At 41.8% G+C, this 25,699-nt stretch overlaps 1 protein-coding gene across 3 annotated transcripts in view; it reads left to right on the top strand.

The window, feature by feature from the left end:
- The window catches only part of DOCK3 (dedicator of cytokinesis 3), a 209,864-nt gene extending 185,663 nt beyond the window's left edge, over nucleotides 1-24,201 (top strand). For 2 of the 3 annotated variants that reach the window (XM_056855260.1, XM_056855252.1), the window contains 7 exons: nucleotides 106-187; nucleotides 7,865-8,017; nucleotides 13,064-13,182; nucleotides 15,861-15,948; nucleotides 19,952-20,074; nucleotides 20,638-20,720; nucleotides 23,620-24,201. In XM_056855260.1, the coding sequence (XP_056711238.1) occupies nucleotides 106-187; nucleotides 7,865-8,017; nucleotides 13,064-13,182; nucleotides 15,861-15,948; nucleotides 19,952-20,074; nucleotides 20,638-20,720; nucleotides 23,620-24,126 (1,155 nt within the window). In that variant the 3' untranslated portion in view covers nucleotides 24,127-24,201. The remainder of the gene's footprint in view (nucleotides 1-105; nucleotides 188-7,864; nucleotides 8,018-13,063; nucleotides 13,183-15,860; nucleotides 15,949-19,951; nucleotides 20,075-20,637; nucleotides 20,721-23,619) is intronic. The other variant, XM_056855269.1, reaches the window with a different exon arrangement.
- The last annotated feature ends 1,498 nt before the right edge of the window (nucleotides 24,202-25,699 follow it).

The following is a 25,699-nucleotide window of genomic DNA, read 5'->3' as shown; positions in this document are numbered from 1 at the left end:
AGTTATTTCTTTGGCTAACTTATGTCATTCATACCTAGTGATCCTTAACTCTATATATCAGAATTTCTAATATCAGGACCGATGTTTTTGCTCTCTTCTTTCTAGGCCAGTCCTTCCACCTCAAGCCTGAGCTCTACCCATTCTGCTCCATCACAGATGATTAACTCTGCTCCTTCTAGTGCACGAGGTAAGAAGGAGGTAGCTCCTTATGTGAAGTTCAAGAAATAGCCGTGATATTGCTTCTTCAGTATTCTAGATCATACTGTGTTCCCTCTCTTGACCCATGTAATACTTTCATTATGACAATAGTAAATTCTTCTAAGATGTCTTTTATAATGATGCCACATAGCATGTCATCTTTTCTGAACCCTTTGGTGTGTTTCTCTGACATACATGATCTCTTCAGCAATTGAACCATTTATCTTCAGTGTATTCATCAAGCTTTCAGTCTATAAACTTATACATATGAGAATTTGTTTCAGTTTAGCCTAAGAATAACAACATGAGGTTGAAAATTAATGCTTTTCTCAAAAGAAAATTAATCAGAACAAAGGCATTGAGAGAACATCTAGCATGACATTTAGCATAGAATGGTTTTAAGTGTGCAAAATTGCCCTTCTTTGCATAGGTTATGAGTGAACCAATGGGGGGAGGGAAACTCATAGAATAGCTTTTGCTATCTAGTATTTTCTTTCTTTAAAACTGGTTGGGACCTCAAAACTGGTATCAGTACTCTGACAGCTTATAAATGGGTACCAATTTATGAAGAGGTAAATATGTTACTCTTTCAGATTGTTCTCTTGTGGGATTGACCCACAAATGTGTGTGAGGTCCCTTCCAGATGCAGCAGATGAGGAAGTGAGACTCAGTAAATGGATAGAATTGATTTGACAAGGGGATAGCTATGTTGCCTTTAATGAGCTCAACCCCATGGCTTTATAAATATACATAGGATGGAAAGCAGTCAGTCTTCAAAAAACAAATATATTAAAGAGTTGGAAGAGAGCTGAAGCTGACTAGGTTTCTTCTCAGAAGCACAGATGGATAATCACTATTCATGCCCCCAAGTGACATTAACTATAGGACAGAGACACTTAATGGAACCACATTCCGCACAGCCTTAATGATAGCAGTGGCTCTGGTAGCTCAGGGAAAGAATTATATTTTCTCAGTAACAAAATGTTGTTGCCTTAGTGCTGGGAAAATGCAATAACCCTCTAGAAAATCCACAAACAGGAAGACTGCAATAGTTTCATCCTGCCTGTGCTCCCCAGCAACTGATTTAAGGAGGCATACTTCTGTTGGGATCGAACTCAAGTAGTGAGCAGAGCTTGGACTGCTGCAGTCCAAGCTCTGCTTACAACCTGAGTTCGATCCCAACGGAAGTTGGTTCCAGGTAGCTGGCTCAAGGTTGACTCAGCCTTCCATCCTTCTGAGGCCGGTAAAATGAGTACCCAGCTTGCTGGGGGTAAAGAGAAGATGACTGGGGAAGGCACTGGCAAACCACCCCATAAACAAAGTCTGCCTAGAAAACGTCAGGATGTGACATCACCCCATGGGTCAGGAATGACCCGGTGCTTGCACAGGGGACCTTTACCTTTACTACCTCTAGTACTGGAGGGAGTAGATAGCCATCATAATTAGAAGCTAATGATAGCCCAGTCCTCCATGAATTTGTCCACTCCCCTTTTAAAGCCTTCCGTGTTGACAATCATGACCACATCCTGTGGCAGCAAATTCTGCAAAAAGGCACATGTTCTCCCTTGTCTGCATGCAGCTTCCTTTTACAGCAGCCTTGCCTTTCTACAAGCCAGGATTTAACATGAAGAGAAGATAGAAGATAAGAAAAAAAGACCTTAGTGCTGCTATGTGAGATGGAGCTTTTGCTGTGAAGTAACACCAAGACACCTTCACATCTGTTCCTCATCTCCCTTGCTCCTTTTTTCCTCATTTGCAGAATGATCCAGGGATGAGTCTTATATCTTTGTGGTCAAACCTTACAGCCTCCACACAGCAGCTTTGTGTAGTAGTAGTTTTGGAGCGCAGAGTGAACGTAAAGATTTTCAGTCTGTTTTGTTCATAAGAATTGAAAGTCATTGTGTTGAGGCTGTCTTTTATATATCCAAAGTGGTGTGAAGGTTATAACCTGGGACTCCTGCCTCTGTTGGTATTCATATATCTGCAGGCTTTGCCACTCACCCCTCATGACACTGTAGTCATCTCGTTCCCTGGTTTAAAAGCTTTAGGGGTTTCTCTTGGGCTGTATGGCATTCTGCTTTTGGGCAGTCTGTGGGGTAAGAAGTGCTCTTCCTCCTGCCTCCCTTCTCTCCACTCTTTTCCCTCCCTCTTGCCCCCTCCATGCAGCAGTGGGGGATAGGGCCCACCTTGCTTGGCTTCCCACAACAAAGAAAGAGGGATGTAATGCAGCTGAGAGGGGAGGAAAGTCCAAACACAAGGGCTACCATGTTTTCAGAAGGGGCCCTTAAAGGCAAGACAGGGAAGATTGCTTCAATTTCCACTAGCCCTAGTACCAGAATAGGCCATTCAAACTATTCAGATCTTTCAAGGTTTCTAAGAACTCCACATCTCACTCACAGTTCTGGCAAAATGTTTTTTCCCCTTACCTTCTATGGGAGGTGCCCAAAATCTTTCTGACTTCATATGCTACAGTATGCATCAGGAATTGGTTACGTGACCTCTGTCTTGTGTGGAAGCTCACAATATCCATTCAGGCAAATGCCTTAAAACATATTCTTAGTCTCCTCGTGCTCTGCAACACATTGAAGGGGAATAAATAGTAATGTCCCACAATTATCAGTATTGGGGCTGGTGCTATTTAATTTGTTAAATGATTGGGAACTGGGAGTGAAGTTTGGCCAAGTTTGCAGATGACACAAAATTATTCAGGATTGTGAAAACCAAGGCTGGGTGTGAAGAGCTCCAGGAAGATGACCACAAATTGGGTGAGTGGGCAACAGTGTGGCAAATGAAGTTCAATGTAGGTAAGTGTAAGGAGATTAACATTGGAACAAAGAATCTCACCTTTAGTACACGGTAATGGGGTTTGAACTTGCTGAGACCAAGAGGGAAAGAGACCTTAGGATTGTAGTAGATAGATAGCTCAATGAAAATGTCAACCCATTATACCGCAGCAGTGGGAAAAGCAAACATTATGCTGGGGATTATTAGGAAAGGGATTGAAAATAAAACATCCAATATTATAATGCCCCTGTATAGATCTATGGTGCAGCCTCATTTGGAGTACTGTGTGCAGTTCTGGTCACTGAATCTCAAAAAGATATTGCACTACTGGAAGAAGTTCTGAAGAGGGCAACCAAGATGATTAAGGGGCTAGAGCATGAGGAAAGGCTGAAGAGTCTGGGACTTTTCAGTTTAGAAAAGAGACAACTAAGGGGGGACATGACAGAAGTTTGTAAAATTTTGCATGAGGTAGAGCTTTTTCAGCCATCTCCTGAAACACTAGATTTTGAGGGCACCCAATGAAGTTGTTGGGAAACAGGTTCAGGACAGACAAAAGGCATGGGACCAGTATACCAGAATGACTGCCTACTACCTTACAAACCTATCTGACCACTATAGTTATCCCCTCCACCCACTGCCGCCTTCTGAGATTAGATTGGTGGCAACCCAGGAAAGGGCCTTTTCAGTCATGACACCAAAACTCTGTAACTCTCCCCCAGAGAGACTTGCCTGTCCTCTTCTGTTGCTGTATTCCACTATCAGGTGAAGGCTTTTTGGTATTGTCTGGCATTCCTTCAATGATCCTTCTACCCTGCCCTATGTTTAATAATTGTTTTTATGTATGTGTTTTATTGTATCGAATGTGCATTTTAATGGTTTTAATTGTTTGAATGACATGGACCACTGGTCTAATCCAGCAGGGCTCCTCTCATGTTCTTATCAGGAACATTCAGATGTCACCCTGATGGCCCCAGGTGGCTGGGACATCTCTGGTTACAGACCTCATCAGACTCCAACTGCATCTTCACATAAAGCTACTGAAACAAATTTTCTCAGCCATGCTAAGAAGAGACCTGGTATTCTTAGACAGCAGGTTCCTTAAGGTTTATCTCAACTCTTTTCACAAGATCTGTTTCCCTTTTTGTAACATCTAGTGAGAGGAGGAGGCAGTAGGGTTTCCAATACCCTCTGACAGCTAAGAGTATGTACTGCTGATGTCTCTTTAGCCCCCCAGGGGCATTCCCTTTTTCTTTCAGTGGCAGTGACTTCCTGTGCAATCAGATCTTGTGCTTCCAGTGAGGAGTTGCATACAGCATTGACTTCATCCTCTCTGTACATGTTTGCTAGGCACTATAGGATTAACTTTTTTGCTTCAGCAATATATCCTTTGGCAGGAGGGTTCTTCAGTATGCTGTTGAGCTCTAGCACTTCCAGGCTCCTGTCCCTCTATTTCTTTTCTCTCCTGAGACTTAAGACACTGCTCTTCAATACCTCATGCTCTAATTTAAAAAGACTTATACCATTATACCTTTTTGCTGAACAAGCCCTTCTTGGTATTTTTGTCTCCTCTGTGACCAAAATTGACAAGGAAGCACTTTGCGGTTATAGTAACTTTACAATCTGCTGCTTTCCCTCAAAATAGCACACCTGGAAGTAATAACTTTGGAAAGAGGGTCAATGAACATTCATTTCTGAGGTGCAATCCTTTGTGTCTTAACATTCAAAATGTGTTCCTGAGACCATTCTTCCTGCCCTAAATTTATTTGACTACGATGTCAGTCATGATAGTTTTCTTCCTAAAGAGTGACAGAGATATTTATGCTCCCTGTGTTCAGAGGGCATTTCCATAAAACCTTGAGGATATCAAACAGTTTGAAAGGTCAAAGAGACTGATTTTCTGTAATAATGCTTCTAGGATGAGATATCAAGACCAGAAACTCTCAAAATGAATAGTGTTGACAGAGTTGGTGAGCATGTTCTACAAGAACCAACAGTAGCAAAACAGTGTAAGATACCTCTGCCCAGACTACATGTTTTCAGGCAGAAGGTCCTAGATTCATCTCAAGTTAAAAGGATTCCTGGTAGCAAGGCTAGGATATACCTCAGTGGCAGAACATGTCCTGCATACAGACTCTCTGCTTTAAAAAAGATTTCAGGTAGAAGGGCTGGAAATCACCCTGGTGATTTGCTAATAGAATACCTGATATAAGGCTAGATGGACCAGTGGCCTGACTCATATGATAGCATACAGCACTGATAAATTGTCAGTATAAAGTATTGAGGTATCTGACCCAATCTTCATAAAACATTGCATGTTGGAAGTGCAGACAAGATCAGATGCTTCTGTAGGATGTGTGTTAATGTCTACCAAATATTGTACACTGGCATAGAAAACAGGAAACTAGTTACATAACTATAACTGTTGTTTCCTAAGACTGTTCCATGCAGTTTCACATTGTGCTCACTTTTAATATAGAGAGGCTAGATTCTCCAAAAGGCCATTTCCTGTCTCATATAAACTAGTTACTTGTCAGTCAAGAATACAAGCTAATTACAGTTTTTGAACTTTATGGCATTCAGATCTGTGTATGTTAACTTCCAAAAGTGATACAGCACAATAAATACTCAGGGAATACTTTCTACAGCCATAAGTGATGAGTTCTCGTTTATTGTAATGGTGGAGGAAATCATCTTGAATTTTGCTAAGCGCCCTCCACAAATGAACTCAAAAAATTCCATTGGTAGGGAAGCTTTTCTGGTGAGGATTATTCCTTCCGCTCTTTCCTCAGGGAGGGCTGTGTAAATTAGAAATTGTAATCGCTTCTGGGATGTGGATGCCCTTCCTAGTTTTAGTCCTGCATGTTTCTCAAGAAGAGCTCACAGCTTATGCAATGTTCTTATTTTTACCTCAGAAAACAAGTTTTAAAATGCTAGAATCCTCTAAAACTTTCATTTTCTTTTTTAAGTTAGGGAAGAACTTAGTTTCTTCTCCTAATGCTGGCACATCACCTTTGCTGAGCAGGCAGTTTCTTCTACATATGTTCTATAGCAAAGAGGCCAAATGGAAAACAACCGAGCATTCAGTGAGGCATGGAGAATACATTTCCAAGAAGCAAGGAGGCATGGCATGAATCTGCACTACTGCAGAAGGCAAATGACAGAAACAAGCCCCATGAGGGGCATAAGGATGTTTCTCCAAGAGCTCAAGAAGGGAGGCCCCAGGAGATGTAGAAAGAGTATCTTCACCCAGGTTGTGTTAACTGGATAAATCTGACACTACTCGGATTGAAAATAGAATTCACTGGCCTGTAAGGGAAGCATAATGCTTAGATTCCCCAAATACAGGAATCATCTTCTTCCTTCCCTTCGTCATCACACAACCCTGAGGTTTCAAGATTAGATTTAGGCAGCAGAATAATTCCATCTTTCCTAGAACAGCAGTAAGCACCATCAAGTGGGCAGAAGTAACATAATCTGGTGGTTACTTGTGGGGAAGCATATTTAAAAGTTGTCCATCTGCCCAAGGCAACCTATTCTGATACAGCTCAAGGTAGCTTTTCCTCATGATACCAAGAGTCTGCAGACAATACCCCCTGCAGGCTAAGGGAATTCCAGAACTTTCCTCTCCTAGAGCACTTTAAGCTGAGGTTTTCCTGTTCTTCCATCCCAAGCCATTAGAATATTGGGGACAAGAGGCACCAACTCTCACAAGCCTAGAAGGGCCAAGGAACAGTTTTTGAGCCCTTCAGATATCAGTGGTTTTCAAGAGGAATTTCACTAATAGAATTTATGAGATCAAGTGGAAGTCGAGCCTGTCAAATATTCTTCCCTTTGTAAGGCAAGTTTAAGAACTAAAGTCTAGTTAGTCTGGTTCTGCCGGCCTTTCTCCACTCTTCACTACATCACAGAATTTTTCAATATAGCAATAGGATTATGTAAATGTGAAAGAGCTTTCTTTTCAGATTTGCCTGTTTTTGCTTCATCAAGTTGTGGATGATTAACTCAGCCTTTTATCGCATAATAGCTATAGCAGTTTGCCATGTATCAGTTGGGCAGAGAGGTAAAGGGCGTGTGTGATACTGTGTTAAAGTACAAATAATTCTACCGATCGTCAGTGGCTGGTAAGAAGGAATGATGATAAAGCTTAGTAAATGGAATAAAGATCATAACTGCAAGAATAAGAAGGTATGTTAACGAACTGCCGTAGGCTCAACTGTGTTGAAGTATGTGTTTTGGGGAAGAGGCGCACCGCTATGTAGTTGCTCTCAGCTTTTCATAAATTCAGTACTCATAGGCAGGGGACATCTATCTTTCTGAGCTACCATTTTGTTTGACTTCTCAGTGGTTTTACATCACTATGTCAAACAACAGCATCTTCCACTGACAATAGATTACTCACAGAATATAAAATATGAAATGGCAAAAGACTCATAATTTTTAAATGTCTTTGAACACCCATTGTCATGTATACTTATGCTTTCAATTCTTGTGGTTTCTGATAAGTTTCAGAACAGTGTTATTTCTTCTTGACTCATTTGTTCAAATTAGCTGAAAAGCTATTTGAAATTTCATGCAAGGCAAGTTAAAAAACAAAATCCCAAATCTTTTCTCTACCTCACAATGTACAAATTATTGTATTGTGAAATCTCCACCTTGAATGAAATTGTATAGCAGAAAAAATAAGCTTCATGGTACTGGGGGAAAAGATGGGTTTTGTTTTTATTTATTCATTTTTGTGTACTTTTAATGAATTTTATATTTACAAAAATGAGAGATTGATAAGCATTGGCACTACAGCAAGGTGCTGTGCGAAATCTCACATGCCTAGCTCTGCCATAATGCTTCAATCCTTTTATATTTATTTATATTCTTTTTAATTTAGTGCTGATGAAAGGTGCTGGATTGACAACACTGGAGGCTGAAGCCCTCTATTTATCCACAGAACAGATTCAGCATGGGCGGCAGCAGTGCAAGCTTCCCCACACTGCCCCCACCAATGTGCCTCATCTCTGTCCTGGAGGGACCACCTCTAGAGGTGAGAGGATAGATCAGTCTCCATGACCCATCCAGTCCTTAGCTTTTCTGTTGAGATTGCCAGCAAAGTTAGTCACCAACTGTGATGGAATGCCTTGAGACCCATCAGTCAGCAAGTGCACCGCACCGATATATTTCATCAACCCTAATTTCCTCTGGTAGATTACACAGCAATTTTAAAAGATACAGTGAAACCTTGATTTACTTGGATGATTAATGTACCTTTCATCGTTCACAAGTCTGATTCGGTATAGACATGAAAACACCTCTCCCAATTACTATACCTTTGCAGCTAGCCACACCTGTGTAATCTTCATTATTCTTACTGGTCCTTTCTTGAGAACCAAGAGCCAGCTAAAATTAGCTGAGAATCAGCTAAAATTTGAAATCTTCCATTTCTAACATTTAATGTACAAACGTATCAATGAATAACACAGCAAAACTTATTTTGTATACCGTTTCCAGTAACACTGCAATATATTAGATGCTAAAAGAAAATAACCAGGACAATATGGAATTCCTGAAATTCATGCTTACTGGAACTGAAATACATTGTGTAGTTTTCCATTTTACTAAATAAGAAGAATGCCATATTGTTAACCCTGTACAGCAGTGTATCATAAGTGAGATTTTGGGATGAGTAGACACATTTAGGGCTGTACTGTAGGGATGAGCTTATTAAGGCCAATTCAGATTTGACATTGACGGGTATTTTAGATCTATATCTAAAATTAGCATGCATCCCTCTGTCTTCCCCAATATTGTAACTTCTTGAATAAATCATTATCAAGGACAAAGTGTGGTCTTATTTCAGAGAGGCAGTAGCCCCAATATCAGCAGATTACCAGTGCAGTCCTAAGAACACTTTCCTATATGTCTCATTCTTCAGTCTGTTACAGTATAAACACCCCACAAGTAAATATACTTAAAATTAATGTTTTAAAGCTATATTTAGAGCATGCTTATTGGATTTTGAAGGTGGCTCCCTACTGCGTACTCACAGTAGGAGGTATCAGGTCATTCTTGCTGCTGTATTCAGACTTCTGTTTGCTCTGCTTAGTCAAAGCTGTTTAATCAGCTCTACATAGTAGCTTCTAAACACTGTACTTTGTATTTTAACATGAATCAAGCTGAATGAGTGAAAAATATCAGTTCATTTTTAAACTACAAGTAAATTATTTAGCAGCATTAGCAACATAAATCATATTTGTACAGCACTTTTTCTAGGTGCTTAAAACACTTCACATATATTATCTAAAGTCTGGTAGACGTGTACAGCAGAATGAGGTGGTAGAATGGGTTGTATCACTTCAGACTAGGTGGGGAGAACCGCAATTCTAATTCTCCCCCTGTTCAAACTTCTTGCAAATAAAAAAAAATCATGGCATCCAGGGAGGGGGGTGTAGCCTAGCCCTTCATATGCTGTGCTAGCTTTCAATTTTCTGAGTATTATTAAGGTGGTAGAACAAAGAAAATTGTAATACCTCTCCCTGTAGTTTGAAGTGATGCAGTTCATTCTGCTATCTCAGCATTCATTACCACCTCATTCCACTGAATGACTAGGTCATGCCTCTAATAATCTTTACAACTCGGTAAAGTAAGCCAGTGGTGTTACCCATATATTGTGTGACTGAGTATACTTGAATGGTTAACAGTTAGAAACAATGGCTTGTCGCACAGTAAATTCCTGGTGGGTCTGAAATTTGAACCAAAGACTTCTGGCTCATACCTTATGCTGTCAACATCTATACCATACTAGATTCATATTAATAAATATGTAGGATGCTGGTATTAAATAAAATGTGCTTCTTAAAACTGCGCTTTTTAGTAACACAGTATGTTAATAACATCATAATTTAGCTCAATATATATGTAATATTGTTCGATTCCACGTTAAAAAACATAGAAGTCCCTGGTGCAAATGATGTCACTTTACACGCCATTTCTAACAATAGCTCTTGCTCTTGTGAATCTTTTAGGATTTTCCCAATAGTTTTATTCTTCTGCTGTAGCTTTACAGTAGGACTGTGCTTACAGAGGTAGGTCACTCAGATATTAATATTTCCCCAGCTAAAGTATCTATTACAATAGTGAGAACTCACAGTGGGTAGCCGTGTTAGTCTGTCTGCAGTAGTAGAAAAGAGCAAGAGTCCAGTAGCACCTTAAAGACTAACAAAAAAACCAAAAAAGACTAGGCTGTTGCTCACGAAAGCTCACACCCTGCCAGAAAATATTTTTGTTAGTCTTTAAGGTACTACTGGATTCTTGCTCTTTTCTACTAATAGTGAGAACTATATAGCACGTGGTTGCACAACAGTCAGAAGCATCTACTGGATGGGTTCAGAATATAACTATTGTACATAAACTGCTCGTCATTTAGCATCTATACTATTTTGTCCCTGCTCGGTCTCTGTACTATTTTGTGATCTTTATTTATTTATTGTTTCAGTGACTGAGCACTTCTTTGCTATGCCATTCATGTGTTGCCATGCTGCTTTTTGGTGCTGTATCACTTTAAATATGTTACCTGAAACCAACTCTTTACACAGTATCTGTATATATACTGAATAGTAGACAATAGTTATGGCTGTTTCCCTCACGGACACCCCTCCAACAACTTCGGGTCTTTGATTTGATTATGCGTGCCATTTCCGATCGTTCAGAGGTCGCCTTACTCTCCCCCTACATTTGCCTGCGTTTTCAAATTTGAGATAAAACAGGTCCCTAAAAACGTGGGCAAAATGTGAGGAAACACAGGGGTGACCTCTGACAGTCGGAAATGGCATGCATAATCAAAGCAAAGACCCGAAGTCCTCGGAGGGGTGACGGCGAAGGAAACAGTCATGCATAAAAGGCCTTTCTGAAGGTTAAATATGTTGGTGACGTTCCTTAGAGGCATTAGAAGAAGCTCAGAGATAACAGTTAGTTCAGCTTTGAAATGCCCTTGCTGAAAATGGACACATTCACCAAAAAAAAAAAAAAAAAGCATGGGCAGGTATTTTTTCCCCTCTGCTAAGAGAATATATCTAAAAGCGTGGCTGATCCTATTAGTTTCTTTACAAAACCCAGAAAATAAGGAAATAAAATGTGTGTGTGTGTGATATTTTTTTCTTAAACTTTAAAAGATAGTTTGGTGGAAATACTGCCCTCTGTTATTTACAGGTGCAGAATGAAAGCACAGAAAGCAAGATTTAACCTGACAATGTCACCAAAAACAACCAAGGATTGGTTTTGGTCAAAGCTACTTTGTAGACATATGTTTTCCTATATTAATGGATCACCTAGCCATATTTGTATTCCTTGGATGATATCCGGAATACTTTGTTGTCGTTTTTAAGGAGAGATATCTACAACGTGTTTTGTGCCTTAACACAATTTTTGGTATTCCTAAAAGATCAGTGTTTTATATTTTGTCATGCAGAAATAGGACTATCTTAGATGTGTATGTGAGTAAATGAGACAGCATAAAATACTAAGTGAATATCGTGTATGATAGAATGTTCAGATTATTTGTTTGTGCTTTGTGTTGAGAATTATTGGGAATTGTGTGTGTGTGTGTGTGTGTGTGTAAAGTGCCGTCAAGTCGCAGCCGACTTATGGCGACCCCTTTTGGGGTTTTCATGGCAAGAGACTAACAGAGGTGGTTTGCCAGTGCCTTCCTCTGCACAGCAACCCTGGTATTCCTTGGTGGTCTCCCATCCAAATACTAACCAGGGCTGACCCTGCTTAGCTTTTGAGATCTGACAAGATCAGGCTAGCCTGGGCCATCCAGGTCAGGGCTTAGAAAACAACATTTAATAATGCTGTGGAGTATGTATTTCTTTGGGCTTAATAACATAAGAGAAACTACACCAAATGTAGGGTGTCTTATTGCTCTGCTGACCATATCGTTCCACTCCGTGCTAAGTCTCAGTCTACAATCTGCATGTCATGCTTCTGTTGATGTGAAAGTCTTATCTACTAGGTAGAATACCTGTATTGTTGTGATATCCAGACATTACGTGTGTGATTGTGAAAACCTTGCAAAGAGGGAGGAGCATGCCATCCTCAATAGCAAGCATGGTGATACAACATGCTGTTTGCACCTATCTGATGAACTCATTTGTGGCACAAATAAGTTGTAAATTAAAGCCCAGCAGTTTTAAAGTGTACATCAGGGTCTATAGTGCATCATTTATGGTATTTTTGTTACTCTTTGACCAAGGCAAAGTTTAAACAGATGTACAGTCATCAAGTACTTTAATGTTAGAACTTCCCTCAAGAAAACATGAAATGCCCCAATAAGCCTCAAAATGGAGAAAAAATGTTCCACAGAATTCAGAAATGAAGCCCCCTTGTAGTATAGGAAGATATTGACTAATACAATGCTTTCACATTTTTGAGTGAAATGTACTGCTTGCTAATTTCACAATAGTAAATCTGAAAAGCTATGACCCTGCCATATTTTTTGGCCATTAAGTTGCACCAGACTTATGGCAACCCAGTAGGGTTTTCAAGGCAAGTGATGTTCAGAAGTAGTTTGTCATTGCCTGCTTCTGCATAGCACCCTATAATTCCTTGGTGGTCTCCCATCCCATTACTATCTAAGGCCGATCCTGCTTAGCTTCCAAGATCTGTGACAAGATTGGGCTAGCCAGTTCAGGGCATATGCAGTCAGCTGTATAACTGCACTTTTATAAAGCATGTACACCTAAGGTCATATGTTTTAAAAAAAGATCACATGTGTGTGTAAACACCCAGCAGGATCTTCCAAATCTACTTATATTTTTGTAAAAAGGAGTTCGCAGTATGCATTCATTGACATGCTGTGCTGTATGCTATAAACTCAACAGTGTGTGTATATGTTACTTTTTTTGGTATGAGATGAACACTAGTGCAGTGATTCCTATGGACCGTTATCTGCTAATTGAGCTCAATACCATCTTATGTTGGAGTTTTACAAATGCTTCGTTTTGTTTACAAGGCTCAGCAAAACTAGGTAACAAGTCCACAAAGAATCTTTGTAATGTTTTGTCATATCTACGTGATTATTCTCACTTGTTTACAGGCTCTCCCTCTCTACCAGATAAATATCGCCACAATCGGGAGCTGATGATGCTGCTGCCAGCTCACCGGGACCGACCCTGCAGTGCCCTGTACCCTGCAGCTATCATGGAAAATGGACAAGTAAGGATTTCAGGTTTTTCTTGACTATACCAACTGTAACATGAAATTAGCATACAAATCCATTTTCCATACAAGTATGTTTCCAAAATACCTTCTGAAGTAAAAAAACAAACAAAACCCCCATTTTTTTGTAAGCAAAGGGAGGAATCTGAAGTTGATCTTTCTCAATATTTTATTCATTATTTAAATTGTTATATCCTGCCTGTCAGCCAAATGACTTTCAAAACAACGTACTACACAAAAACAAAATAAAGAATAGCGTCCCATCAATAAAACATGTAAGTAAAAATACAATTTCACATTTAAAAATCAACTAAAAGCTTGAATAAATGAGAATATTTTAGCCTGGTGACCTGCACATAATAAAATAGACATCAGGTACATAATTATGGGGAGGATGTGATGGTCAGGGTTTAAAATGACGTTGAAACAAAAGTAGCATGATGTAAAGCTTGACTGATGTGGTCTCTACCTCCAACCCTCTACCTGACAGACTTAACCTAGGTGGCTTCTGAATGTAATAAGTTCAGCACCTGTGAAGGAAATAGAAAAAGGACAATAACTTTTATTTACTCCCAGGAATAGGGGAATACGGTAGTTTAGAAAAGAGGATAGAAACTACTTACAGGTGTAATATAGTCTTGCTGGGCCCATTCATTTATAAGATTGCAGTTGGTAATTTAGCAGCGTAGAGAGTAGTTAGCAGCCATGTTTCCCCCAGAGACTAGAGGCTAAGACACCACAGTCTCCTAGCAAATGATTTCTTTCAGCCCCTTCCTCTGGAGGCACAGTCCTCTTGCACACCTTTTGTTGCCTGTTCTCACTCAAAAGTCAGAGCCTGAGACCTTTAAAGTATCCTGAGACAGACAGGACCTATCCAACCTAACACTCTGGAGATGCAAGCCCTATCTAACTGAAACTGAGTCTCCTGTTTTCTTTTCTTTTTTGCACTCCCCCCTCCCATCTGGCTCTTCCACTCTTTCTGTGGATCCTGATTGGCTGCTAGCTGCTCTGCTCACACACCAAACAGGGCTAAAGGTGATTGGTGTTTTTCAGAAAAGGGCAGAACCTTTTACCATCCGTCACAGAGGGAGTGCCATAATTATGGTGCCACTAAAGAAAAGGCTGTTTCATATCACAGCCCAAGAATCACAGTTCACCTGCTTCTTTGGCTACCAGGCAATGCTTTATTCCACTGCTTTGTCTATTGTCCTGCCTTTCTTCTTTAACTTCTCTTCTTAAAAGAACAGAAAGAAAGAAAAAGGCAAAACAAGTGATTCTTATACTCCTGGTATAGGCAATTACAAGCAGCTTCTGACACTGTGCATCCTCACAGGCTATAGTATTGCATCTGCTGCTAAAATGCCATTCCTAGGAGTAGCCTTTCTTCCTAGGGAAGCAAAATATTTCTCCTTCATGCCTCAATTATGTTGTTTCTTCCTTCATCCAGCTTGTAAAAGGTGATCCAGCTATGCTGTCCTTCTTCAATCAGCATCTTATAACCAGAAGAAAGAGATCAGGCTTGCATCATGAATTGAATGTCAGAAATCAGGTTTCTAATGCTGATGGAGGAAGCATATTGCATAGTTAAAGATCCCTTGTGAGAGAACAGCCAGCATTATATAAGAAAAGAATAGGCATGACCTTAGTATCTCCAGTGTACTTCATAAATAACATGGAGCTAGGTAAAGTTGTAAGAATTACAATTTCACTGGTATAAAAGTTTTTTTAAAGTATTTAACTTGTGTCTTGTTAATTTATGGTTTATTGTAATAATATAATAACATTATTAAAAACAAATTTACAATCAATTAAAAACCAATACACCATTAATAGAACAAGTTAAGCAGCAGCACAAAAAAGCACAAACTCAATAAAAAAGGCCACCGGAAAAAGAATGTTTTTACCTGTCTTGAAAGGAAACAAATGTTGTGGTTAAGCACTTCTCCAGAGGGAGCACATTCCGCAGTATCAAGGAAACTACTAAAAAGATATTATCTGAAATACTTTGGGCGCAGACTCATTTCAAGGCCCAGCACATTGAATTGGGCTGGAAACACTCTAGTAACCTGTGCAGCTGTTGTAGAGTAGGTATAATATGCTCCAATCAGCCAGTACCTGTTAAAAGCCAAATGGCATTTTGATGTATGTGAATTTTCAAGGGCAACCATGTAGAGTACAGTAGCCTAATGTGGAAGTTACAAATGTATGAATGATAGTGGCCAGGTATCTGTGTTTGCTAGTGGGAATAGCTAGCAACCCAGCCAAATATAGGACTCCATAAGAAAGGTGAGCCCAAGAGGTACCCCCAGTCCGTGAGCCTTGTTCTTCAGGAAGAATGTGTGATCCATGGCCTAAAAGGTATTCTCCCAACAAACCAGTTTGTTATTGTTTTATTGATAAAGGGCCTGTGCATATCACAGTGGCCTCATTTGGTATTCACTGCACTGGGCAAATAAAATAATAGTTCCATCCTCTAAGAAACTTTATAATTCTAAACTAACTAAACAACCAAGTTGAGTGGCAATCATATGATAACAAAACATTCCTCATCTCTCTGTGTGTATGTGAATGAAGTATTCCATTGCTTTAAAGAAAATCAGTGATTGTAAGGTTCTGTTTTAGCAGGTCTGCAATGTTTGCTTTTAATTTCCTGTGCTTCCTTTCCTTTTTTCTAGCACCCAAATTTCCAGCGAGCCTTGCTCCAGCAAGTGATTGGACCGTGCAAACCCTGCAGCGATCCCAATCTGTCTGTAGCTGAGAAAGGTATTATTTGCCTCTGTTTTTTATATTGTTCATTAATTACTCCACACAAACAAGGGCTGAATCTAAATAGGGGTGAGAAAAGTCGCCACAAACGCCATCCAGTTGCCCCATCCTCATGCCACTTGCTGCTGGCGCTGCTCCTCCCTACACCACTGCCTATCTGCTCTTCATATTGGCGCATAAGTGCATGTTGGATGAGAATCTTCACCACTGCCCAACAGTTCCCTTCAGCACCGCAACACTGAACCATGGCTCATAGCTGAGCTGCAGCTCAGTTGTTAGAGAAAATAAAAGCTGTGTAAAAGGGCTAAGGGGGGAAGGAAAGGTGGAGTTTAGTGCCATCATTTTGAAGGTGGCACTAAGCTCTACCCCATCCATGGATTGGCTGCAGGTAAACCTTTCACAAGGAGACTCTGCTTGCAGCCAGCACACCATTTCTCCTCTGAGTCAGAGCAAAGAAATTTTTCTCTGCTCTGGCTTAAAAGGGAAAGCCATGGGAGCCCCACAAACTATGCTCGGAAAGAGCACAGTATCATGTGGAAGCTTACAAACAAAGTGGTGTGCTACCCAGGGAATAAGCCCTGTGTGGAAACCGCCCAGGATTTTAAACAGAGGTTTAGAACCCTAGCTTGTGTGGAGTAAACGGTGGTGCCTGCACATGACTTTAATTTTTTATTTTCTGCACTGGTTTTTCTGGATTAGCTTCCCTGTTGATAAATCTGACCACTAAGTGCATACTCCTGTGACAAATAGATTGATCACTAAAGGGAAATGGGAACTTTCACATTAGCTTACCCTTGAGCTGATTATTGAGGTGGGAGAAAAATAGTTACAAGTTATTCAGGAGACAGATACAGTCAGCTAAGACACTACATATTTTATTTTGGGTTTTCATATGTTCTTTGTAGTAAATTTTATTAAAAGCCCCCAAACAGGCCAAACAAGAAAAAAGTGAAATTTAGATAATGTTTGCTGTTATCCTGCTGCTGAATATAGTGCTAGTGTGTCAGTTTTAGTTCAATTAAGAAAACATTTATATTGATCAAGAGTTGCGGAAGCTCATGCCTTAAGCTTTATTCTACACTTGCAAATCACAATTATGTTTATGAAGGGTTCTGTGAGATAGCAAGTGGGAATATATGGATGAACTGAAGAATTTGTGTGACCAAGCTGAAGCTAGTGTCCTCACAAAGTCAATAGGTGTCAGGAACAGCAGAAGATGAGTGTCTGTACCAGCATGGAGAGATACAGCTCAGTGAACTGGAACTAGAAAAAATATAGTTACTACCCAGAGAAATGTTGATACTCCCAGGATTAAGGAGAAAGGGAAGTGTCACCAGGCAGAAACCTAGGAAGGCTATGGACATTTCCAAGGTTCTGGACCAAGAGGGAATGGGGCTTGCGAGACCATTTCCCCCCAGTTATAACATAGCTGTTAAAATTGTTAAAATCAATGTCCTAAATTGTATAGTAGTGAAGAACATATACCAGCTCTTGTCAGCTGGAATCAAATCAATGCCCTAAATTGTATAGTAGTGAAGAATATATACCAGCTCTATCTGCTGGAATCAGTCAATAAAGAAATACATATTTCCTAAAAGTGGTATTTTACTAGAAGCTGCACACCTAGATGGACCAAGGCCTCAATGAAGACTATAGCTAGGACCTCAGTCCATGGTAGACTGTTCTTGTCCTCAAAGGACTTAGTTTTGCTGAGTGAATGATATAGGTTAGCCATAAGGAACTTCCATGGACACCTTCTTTCTTCCTTCTTTCTAAGGGGACTTCTCCTTGTCTGTTTGCAGAATACTGTTCTTAGGCTTTTCTTCTAGAACAGTCTAGAATTTTGTCTCAGCTAGAAGGCAACTATATTTATCTCTTCTCTTTCCTATTCAGTTCGCTAGTTCCTGAATAAAGTTTTTGTTACTCTTAATCAGTTCAGTGTCCTAAATGTTGCATAGGCACTCTGCCAACAGGGTTCTGGGCCCACAGGACATGTAGCAAGCTAATTAAAAAGATAAAAATAGCTAGATGCTATTTAAGTGCCAGCAAGAGCAGAGCAAAAGCTAGAACAAAGTTGGCAACCTCCTGCAGTGCACAGAACAGCCATTGCATAGATAGGCTTGAAGATGATAATTACCATATCTGGAGAGGAAGAATGAAGATATCACACAAGTAGAAAGACCAGCAGAAGGAACAGATGCATAGCGGGGTTGGGACCGATCAAACAGTAAAGCTCAATCTGCTATTGTTTCAGCTCCAACAGACCATAATCTTTTAAGGGTCAGCTAAAGAGGTGTGGGGTTAACCTGCTATTCTTGTGGCAAACCAGGCCATATTAAATGAAGCTGCACAAACAATTCACAAAGAAAAAACTTTTTCAAAAGACAATAAAGCTTTCTTGCAGCTTTCTTGGAGCAGCTCCTGATGTTTGCAGCTTAGTCTGATCCACTAGCTGCGACAATGGCGATGTCTGGGATCTGCTCCAAGCCTGGAGCAGCTCCTGGCACCTGTCGCTGGTACAGCCAGGCCCAAAGTGGCTCCCAGCATCCGCTGCTGCATCCTGGTCTGAAGCAGCTCCCAGCATGCATCGCTGTTATGGTCGGGTCCAGAGCAGCTCCTGGTGTCCATTGCCACCATGGCCAAGCCTGGAGCAGCTCCTGATGTTCGCCACTGCTGCAGCTGCTGCCGGGCTCCACCACAGCACCAAGTTGCCCCCACAGATGTAAAGTGAGGCCATCTATTCATGGAAGGTTTTGCCTTGGATTTGCCGCTCTCTTGATGCACGTTTCCCACATCCGAATTCTCCAAACTCTGCGGGGGGGGGGGCTTAACACTTGCCGTTTATGCACGAGAGGTTTTGCCTTGGGTTTGCCGCTCTGTAGATGCACTTCTCCCCCCCCCCATCCGTATTCTCAAAACTCAACAACAAGCCCCCGTACAGAGTTTTGACAATTGGGATGGGGGAAATGGGCACCTTCAGAGCGACAAATCCAAGGCAAAACCTTCCATGAATAAATGGCCTGAGTGTGTTGTTTGCATATGCACATACAATGCTTTTTAATTTTTTAATTTTCATAAAATGTATTGAGAAATTTAAACATTTCAGATTTTTCTGCAAATCTAGGCAGTCTCCCAAGTTTCAGAAAAGTCTGTTTAGCATCTTCATGGCCCGATCTGCAGATTTACATATCCGCAGATGGAAGCCACACATTGCTATTAAATGTATAGATACGCTAGCTTCCACTTTGTTTCAGGCCCAGTCAAAGTGCTGGTTTTAACCTTTAACACCTTTAACTACTTGGCTTCGAAGTACCTGAAAGATGACCTTCATCCTGCCTGGGTTCTGAGGTCATCCCCTAAGGCCTTTCTGCAGGAATTAATGCTTTTGAAAGTTCATCTGCCAGGAGGCTTCTTGTCTGCTGCGCCTGAGCTCTAGATTTCCCCTAGGAAGTATACTTAGTGTCATCACAGCCTTCCAGCACCACTTGAAGACACTTTTGTTCCAGAAGGCCTTTGTGGAATTTTGGTTATTTCTGGGGTTTCAAATGTTGTCAGTTATGATTTATTTTACATTTTTAAATGTTTTACCTTGTGAATGACTTTGGGCTATTTGGATTGGAAAAGCAGGATAGACATTTTCTGAATAAATAAGAATTTTACTTCATCTTGGTAATCGCGGCACAGTAACAGGCTCTCTTGTGCATATTGGAATTTCTTGGATACAGTTTACTTTTATCTTGCTTGTTTTTTTTTAAAAAAAGGTTTACAGTATAGAAACTTTTCTTAGTTCTTCTGATCATGCTAGTCCCTAGAAGCTGTTCCATTCTATCAAAAAGTACATAGTTCTCTGTCACTCACTGCCTTCAAGGCGGAACATATCTACCATCATGGGGCCAGTCCCAAAATACTTCATTCAGAGCATTTGAAAAGTCAGTCCATCAAGTCCCAGTGAAGTTTGTACTACAGTATTATCCAAATTCCATCTGTTTCCATCCTTCAGCTGTTCCAGCAGCACCAAGCAGCTGGAGTCTGGACAGCGGAACCAGAGAGACCTTGCCATTCCTGTCTACTCATGTTGGGAGCATCCTGGCTCCACCAGTACCTCCCCGAAGCCTACCCCATGGTAAGGAAATGGCTAGTAGGACTGCAGTAAAAATTCTGCATTAATGCCCAGATAAATGGCATCTGTTTTCCTTTTGAAAAGAAAAGGAACAAAGTGAGGAAAATTCTTTCCTGATTCTTCTGGCTGGCCACTAACTAAATATTGAAAACTTCAGCAATACTATGAACGTGCTTTAGGACTGGAATTAGGTTTGTGAGTGATGTAAACAAACCTTATGTTTTGCTAGCCTACAAAGAAATATTTATTGATATTCAGTTGCTGGAAAGAAGTGGAAGTTTCTGATGTTTAATGCTGAAGAGCCTGTTGTCTTGCCACGGGAGCCTTGATACGATAATAGGAGTGGGTAAAATTCTTTTTCCTAGTATTGGATTTTTCATTTCTTTCTGTTAATGTGAATTTTAGATTCCAGATTACATTGCGAAAGGGTTGTTTTCTAGGAAAATGACACTGGGGTTTACAGGATTTACATCTGTCTAACATCACAGAAAACGTCAGAATTGTGAGCAAATACACCAACTCTGATCTACTGTTATTTGATAACCCTTTCATTTATCTCATTTAAGGTCACTACTCATTGCATTTCGATGCCTTTCATCACCACCTTAATGATACTCCCCCAGCACTGCCTGCACGGACACTTCGCAAGGTAAAACGATTGCTCAGACTGCAGAGCCATCAACCTAATTCAGTCTACCGTATATACTCGCGTATAAGCCGAGTTTTTCAGCCCAAAAAAAGGGCTGAAAAAAGCCAACTCGGCTTATACGCGGGTCAATACGGTAGGGGAGGGGAGGGGGGAGGAGGGAGGAGGAAAACCTACCATTGCCGCCATCCTTCGCTGCCGGCCCGCTCGCGTTCCCGCGGCCTGGGAGCGGCCAGCGGGGCCTGCCTGCTCCCAGGCAGGCCTCGCCGCCGCCCCCGCCCCCCCCGCCGCCCCCCCCCCCCGCCGCCGGCCCGCTCGCCTGGGAGCGGCCAGCGGGGCCTGCCTGCTCCCAGGCAGGCCTCGCCGCCGCCCCCGCCCCCCCCCGCCGCCGGCCCGCTCGCCTGGGAGCGGCCAGCGGGGCCTGCCTGGAAGCAGGCAGGCCTCGCCGCCCCCCCCCCTTCCGCCGCCGGGCCCGCGAGGGTTCCTCTGGCGGGCAGGGGCCGGCAGGGGCCTCCTGCAGGGCCGGCAAGGCCGCGCCACCGCCCCCGCCGGGCCCGCGAGGGTTCTTCCGGCCGGCAGCGGCCTCCTGCAGGGCCGGGAAGGCTGCGCCGCTGCTGCCGCCGCCGCCTCTCCTGGTGAATAGGGGGTTCAGGGGCTCTTCCCCCTCCCCCCCTTGAATGGCACTGGGGTCGGGGTGGGTTGGGGTGGGTTGGGAGGTCCTGGGAGGCCGGTGGGAGGGCGACCTGGGGCAGGGGCAAGATCTTCCCTGCGCTCTAAAATGGCGGCCGCCATTTTAGAGCGCAGCTTTACCAGAAAAGGGAATTTCTTATTGACCCTCGGCTTATATGCGGGTCAATAAGAAATTCCCTTTTCTGGCCTCAAGTTTGGGGGGGTCGGCTTATACTCGGGTCGGCTTATACTCGAGTATATACGGTAATACCTGCCAACAAGCAAGTCTGTGACATGTCCATCTGTTTGTTATTTATACTGATTTACTCCAGTATTTGTCTGAGAGAATAACATGAAGTCTATTACCCTCTCGTTGCTTAGACTAGAATCTGAAGGTATGGTATGACTGTTATCTACTAGACCAGGATCCCCAGTGTGGTGTCCGTAGGTGCCATAGCGCCTGCCGACACCTTTCCTGGTACCCACAGAGTGGTTTCAGAAAATGGAGTGGGGCCAGGTGGCTTCTGATTGGCCATTGGAGGTTTCATTGGCTGTGCAGATTTTTAATAATGTTGTTTTGGCAGCAAGCTGCCTCCACAGCACTGTGTGACTGAACGTAGGCTGCAGCTAGGGTTGCCAGCTCTGGGTTGGAAAATACCTGGAGATTTTGGGGGTGGAGTCTGAGGAGGGCAGGGTTTGGGGAGGGACTTCACTGCCATAGAGTTCAATTGCCAAAGCGGCCATTTTCTCCAGGAGAACTGATCTCTGTCATCTGGAGATCAGTTGTTATAGAAGGCGATCTCCAGCCACCACCTGGAGGCTGGCAATCCTAGCTGCAGCAGCTATTTTGTCCGGAATCCAAAGAACCGTGCAAGTAGCTCAGCTTACCCAAGAGGGCTTTGGATTTGTATTGTTCAACAACAGTTCCCATTCCCACTCCCTGGTCTGCTGCATGGCAAACTGCTGGAACTAGCTATTTTTTTCATATGGCTTAGGGTATACTGTTTAGAGGAACAGAATTTCACTGGAATATCAATTCCTTTAATGCACCAAAGTGATCACTTTAGATCTAAGCCACTGAATTTAAGGAGCTATCTTCTTTACTCTTTCTTCGTGTATAACTAAATGGTTGCAGCTCAGGCAAACTGAAAAGCCATTGGGGTAGAAGTGAACCAGAACCGATTTGCATAAATGGAAGCAGCTATAAAAGATAGGAGCAGTTGTGGGATATAAGAAAAGTCATGAATAGGGTTACCAGCTCTGAGTTTGGAAATACCTGGAGATTTTAGGGGTGGAGTCTGAGGAAGATGGGGCTTGGAGAGGGTAGGGACTTCAATGTCATAAAGTCATAAGACCATAAGAAAAGCCATGCTGGATCAGATGAAGGTCCATCAAGTCCAGCAGTCAGTTCACACAGTGGCCAACCAGGTGCCTCTAGGAAGCCCACAAACAAGACGACTACAGCAGCATTATCCTGCCTGTGTACCAAAGCACCTAATATAATGGGCATGCTCCTCTGATCCTGGGGAGAATAGATATGCATCATGACTTGTATTCATTTTGACTAGTACCCAAGAATAGCCCTATCCTCCATGAACATGTCCACTCCCCTCTTAAAGCCTTCCAAGTTGGCAGCCATCACCACATCCTGGGGCAGGGAGTTCCACAATTTAGTCCAATTGCCAAAGCAGCCATTTTCTCCAGGGGAACTGATTTCTATCGCCTGGATATCAGTTGTAATAGTGGGAGATCTCCAGCCACCACCTGGAGATTGGCAACCCTAGTCATGAAGCTCATGCTTTGCAGGACAATGTGATAAATTTCAAGCACAGTAGTGTTCTCAGAGGTTAGTTCCACATTCTTAATTCAAGACATGGCTGAATAGGTTCAGAACGTAAAACATTGTGCTGCGTTCATTGATATCAGTTGTCATCCTTACTGGCCTTTGCCACAGAGGGCTTATCTGGGTGCTGGTGTTTCACTGTCATTACAAAGGTGTTTGTATTTGGAAAGCTAGACAACATGAATGTGCATTCACAAAAATCTATATGTGCTGTAATCTACGTAGAATTACTTCAGCATGGAGGTATAGAAACATTTCTTTGTATATTTTGACATGTATTTTTATATATATATATATATATATATATATATATATATATATATATATATATATATATATATATATATATATATATATATATATATATATATTTCTTTTTCCTTTTAATAGTCACCTCTTCACCCAATCCCTGCATCACCCACAAGTCCCCAGTCTGGCCTGGATGGAAGCAACTCCACCCTTTCAGGCAGCGCCAGCAGTGGAGTGTCCTCATTAAGTGAAAGTAACTTTGGGCACTCATCTGAGGCCCCTCCTCGAACAGACACGATGGATTCTGTCCCTAGCCAGGCCTGGAATACAGATGAAGACTTAGAGACACCCTACCTCCCAGTCAGGTACAGTCTTTCAGAACCTGATGTTCTGGAAACTCTTAAATCCCAGCCATGCCGAAGTCACTCTGCTCCATCTGGAGTCATTCCTCAGGACACTATGGACCCTCCAGCTCTACCCCCTAAACCGTATCACTCTCGCCTCCCAAATATGGAGAATGAGGAAGTAATGAGAATGGAAGAGGAAGAAAAACACCGGGCACTGCATCGCAAAATCTCCCACTCAACCGGCGGTGCGAAAGAAGAACAGGCCAGAGTAGCATGGGAACATGGCATCAGCGAGCAGTAGGCGAAACTATGCGAGAGGACAGTTTGCATGATCATTCCAGCTCTAAGGGATCAGAAGAGAGATGTATAAGAATTCAGAAAAGGAAAAAAGTGAACTCATTATTCTCTGCTGCTGTGAGTTGATGTCTGGAGCCACAGATTGGACCAGCATGTTCAGTTGCTGCTTTCCTTTTTATTTAATTTTATACTTTCCAAATTTTTAGTTGTTTGGGGTTTTGTCTATTTTTTGCAGTGGGTGCTTCATTCCTTCTACAGGTGATCAGAACACAGGAAGTAATGTATATAATATTAGCTGTAGACACTTGCAGGAATGAAGGATTAGAATTTTGAGGGGGGGAAACGTGGCATGGAATTTTTATAAGCTTTCCTCCTAGTTTTGAGATGCGCACAAGTTTAAGCAGTTGCACTAGAGATGTGTTTCTTTTGCTGTAATAAGTGAATGCTCATTTTGAATTCAGGGATTCCATGTAGTGTCACTGGAAAGGTGCACAGTAAGGAGGCACTGAAAGTTTGCTTAAGAAGAAACTAGATCTTCCAGGTTTGTGGGCCTATAAACTTCTTTACAGTGATCTCCCTGCATTGGCTCAGGTGTGCTCAAGCAATCTAACCAGAGCTAATTGGCTTCTGTGTTGATTTTAAAGCAACATTTCTAACTAACTCTTCCTGACATAGACTATTTGATTTATTGTTTTTCCCATTGTCATTTTCATCTGCATTTACCAATGCTACCATTTAAAAGAGAATTACGCAATCATGGTTCCTGTAGCCCAGTGTTGGCCTTTCTGTGCTGAAGCCTAGATAGATTGCTATCCCCAGTTCAGGAGAGGGAAGATTTATGATGGAGCTGCCTAAGTAGCAGAATAAAATGGGAAGATTTGAGCTCACAGCTATCTGTTGGTTCAAGGCTGAGTATCTGCATAATCAAAACTATTATTCAAGTAATACTATTTGTTACTGTACTGTCTTTCCTCTCCAAAGCCTCTCACTACTCCTAGACAACAGCAATTCCATCTGTTACAGTGTCGTGGAGACACCATAACTTTCAAGAAATGTCCATGATGCTTAGGGTTGCCAGCTCTGGGTTGGAAAATACCTGGAGATTTTTGGAGTGGAGCCTGATGAGGGCAGGGTTTGGAGAGGGGAGGGACTTCAATGCCATAGAGTCCAATTGCCAAAGCAGCCATTTTCTCCAAGTGAACTGATCTCTATCAGCTGGAGATCAGTTGTAATAGCAGGAGATCTCCAGCTAGTACCTGGAGGTTGGCAACCCAAATGATGCTCCAGTGTGTCAATAGAGATTTTAAGCATTGCCCACTAAATATAAAAATATTCCCTCTTTTGCTTCTTTTTATTAAAAGATTGCGAAATGTTTACAAAGAAGTTAAGGGTGAGGAAAGGTACAGTACAGGTATATAAATGAATGTGTGTAAGAAAGGAACTACTGTATTTACATACATGAACTGGTAGCCAATTAATAGCCATAATTGTACATTTTAATCAAAAGAACTACTCAAAAATTGGTATATGAAACATACTGCCATGGGCTGTGTGAATTCTGATAAGAGATGTAATCC

Source organism: Euleptes europaea, chromosome 1, assembly GCF_029931775.1.
Source record: "Euleptes europaea isolate rEulEur1 chromosome 1, rEulEur1.hap1, whole genome shotgun sequence".
Classification (NCBI taxonomy): domain Eukaryota; kingdom Metazoa; phylum Chordata; class Lepidosauria; order Squamata; family Sphaerodactylidae; genus Euleptes; species Euleptes europaea.
Note: the sequence above shows the minus strand (reverse complement) of the source record. Positions and strands in the feature narration are given on the sequence as shown.